This window comes from Colobus angolensis, unplaced genomic scaffold, assembly GCF_000951035.1.
Source record: "Colobus angolensis palliatus isolate OR3802 unplaced genomic scaffold, Cang.pa_1.0 Scaffold26, whole genome shotgun sequence".
Classification (NCBI taxonomy): Eukaryota; Metazoa; Chordata; class Mammalia; order Primates; family Cercopithecidae; genus Colobus; species Colobus angolensis.
In genome coordinates, this window is record NW_012115821.1 from 15,218,827 (window position 1) to 15,219,927 (window position 1,101).

Below are 1,101 nucleotides of genomic sequence, written 5' to 3' on the forward strand. Positions count from 1 at the left end.
GTTTCTTGCCGTCGCCAACTCGTGGGGGACGCAGCGCGCACAGGTGCTCGCGGGGAGGCGAGCCCGCACCAACCTGTCTGCTCTTCGCGGGGTCCGCGGCCGGCCGGGGTCCCACTCCTCCCGCGCATCCTCCTGGTTTCCCTCCCGGGGCGCGTGTCCTCCGGCCCTGGTCGGGATGAAAGCGGCTGCCCGACCCCGGCTTTGTGTTGCTAATGAGGTGCGGCCGCCGGCCGGGGTCCCATTCAGAGGGCGGGCGTGAGGGGCGGTGGGGCTGGGCCGGGCTCCCCATTCTTTGTTCTTGGCCCGGGACCTCCTTCGCCCCAGGGCTGCGTGTCCCGGGTTGGGATCCCCCGAGCCACCCGGACCGGGTTGCGCTTTGGGGAGGGAAGGGGGTATTCTCCCGGACTTCCAGTCCACAACTCTGCCAAGGCCCGGGCTGCCGGAGAGGGGACCTGGAGCACCGGGGAGGGATGCGCCCCGCTCTCCTGGTAGCTTTGCTCCTCCTCGCCTGGGGCCGTCACCCCACTCCTACCCCTCCTCTGACTCCGGGACCTCCTGAGAAACTTCGCCTCTCAGTTCAGCCCTTCGTCTTGTGAAGGTCTCGCGGCTGATATCCTGCTTCCCTGCTTCGAGTTGCGGATATTTTTCCCCCAAAGGGCCGCGTGGGTGTCACCTGGGTGAGGTGCCTGAGATGAGACTGGAGAGGTGCCCAGACTTTCGCCTTGTGCGTTGAGCCGTCTCCCTGGAACCGAGCGCTCCTTTGACACTGTCTGGGCGACGTGCGCAGGTCATTGCCATCCCCTTCTCAGCTTCCCAGGCTTCTGGCCTTTGGGCGCCCCTAGAACCCGGAGATTATGTCCGTCTGCCCCGAGTCTCCCACTGAGGCCAGGGTGGGCCCGGCGTCAGGGAACTCACGGCCTTAAGCCTTGCGGAGAAAACGCAGGCTTTGCACTCAGGCAGCAGGAACATGACCTTGGCTCTGCTCCTGGGGAGCCATGAGCCTCAATTTCTTCATATGAAAAATGGGATGAGGCCGGGCGCGGTGGCTCAAGCCTGTAATCCCAGCACTTTGGGAGGCCGAGACGGGCGGATCACGAGGTC

General features: G+C 65.6%; 1 protein-coding gene across 2 annotated transcripts in view; it reads left to right on the forward strand.

Annotated features, from left to right (window-relative positions):
• IL17RD (interleukin 17 receptor D) overlaps positions 1 to 1,101 on the forward strand; it is a 76,839-nt gene that overhangs the window by 5,520 nt on the left and 70,218 nt on the right. Inside the window, exon 1 of one of the 2 annotated variants that reach the window (XM_011947255.1) lies at positions 7 to 217. The exons of the other annotated variant lie outside the window; for it this stretch is intronic. Within the exon in view, the coding sequence (XP_011802645.1) occupies positions 176 to 217 (42 nt within the window). The 5' untranslated portion in view covers positions 7 to 175. Of the gene's footprint in view, positions 1 to 6; positions 218 to 1,101 lie in introns of those variants that run through there. 2 annotated transcript variants of the gene reach the window in all.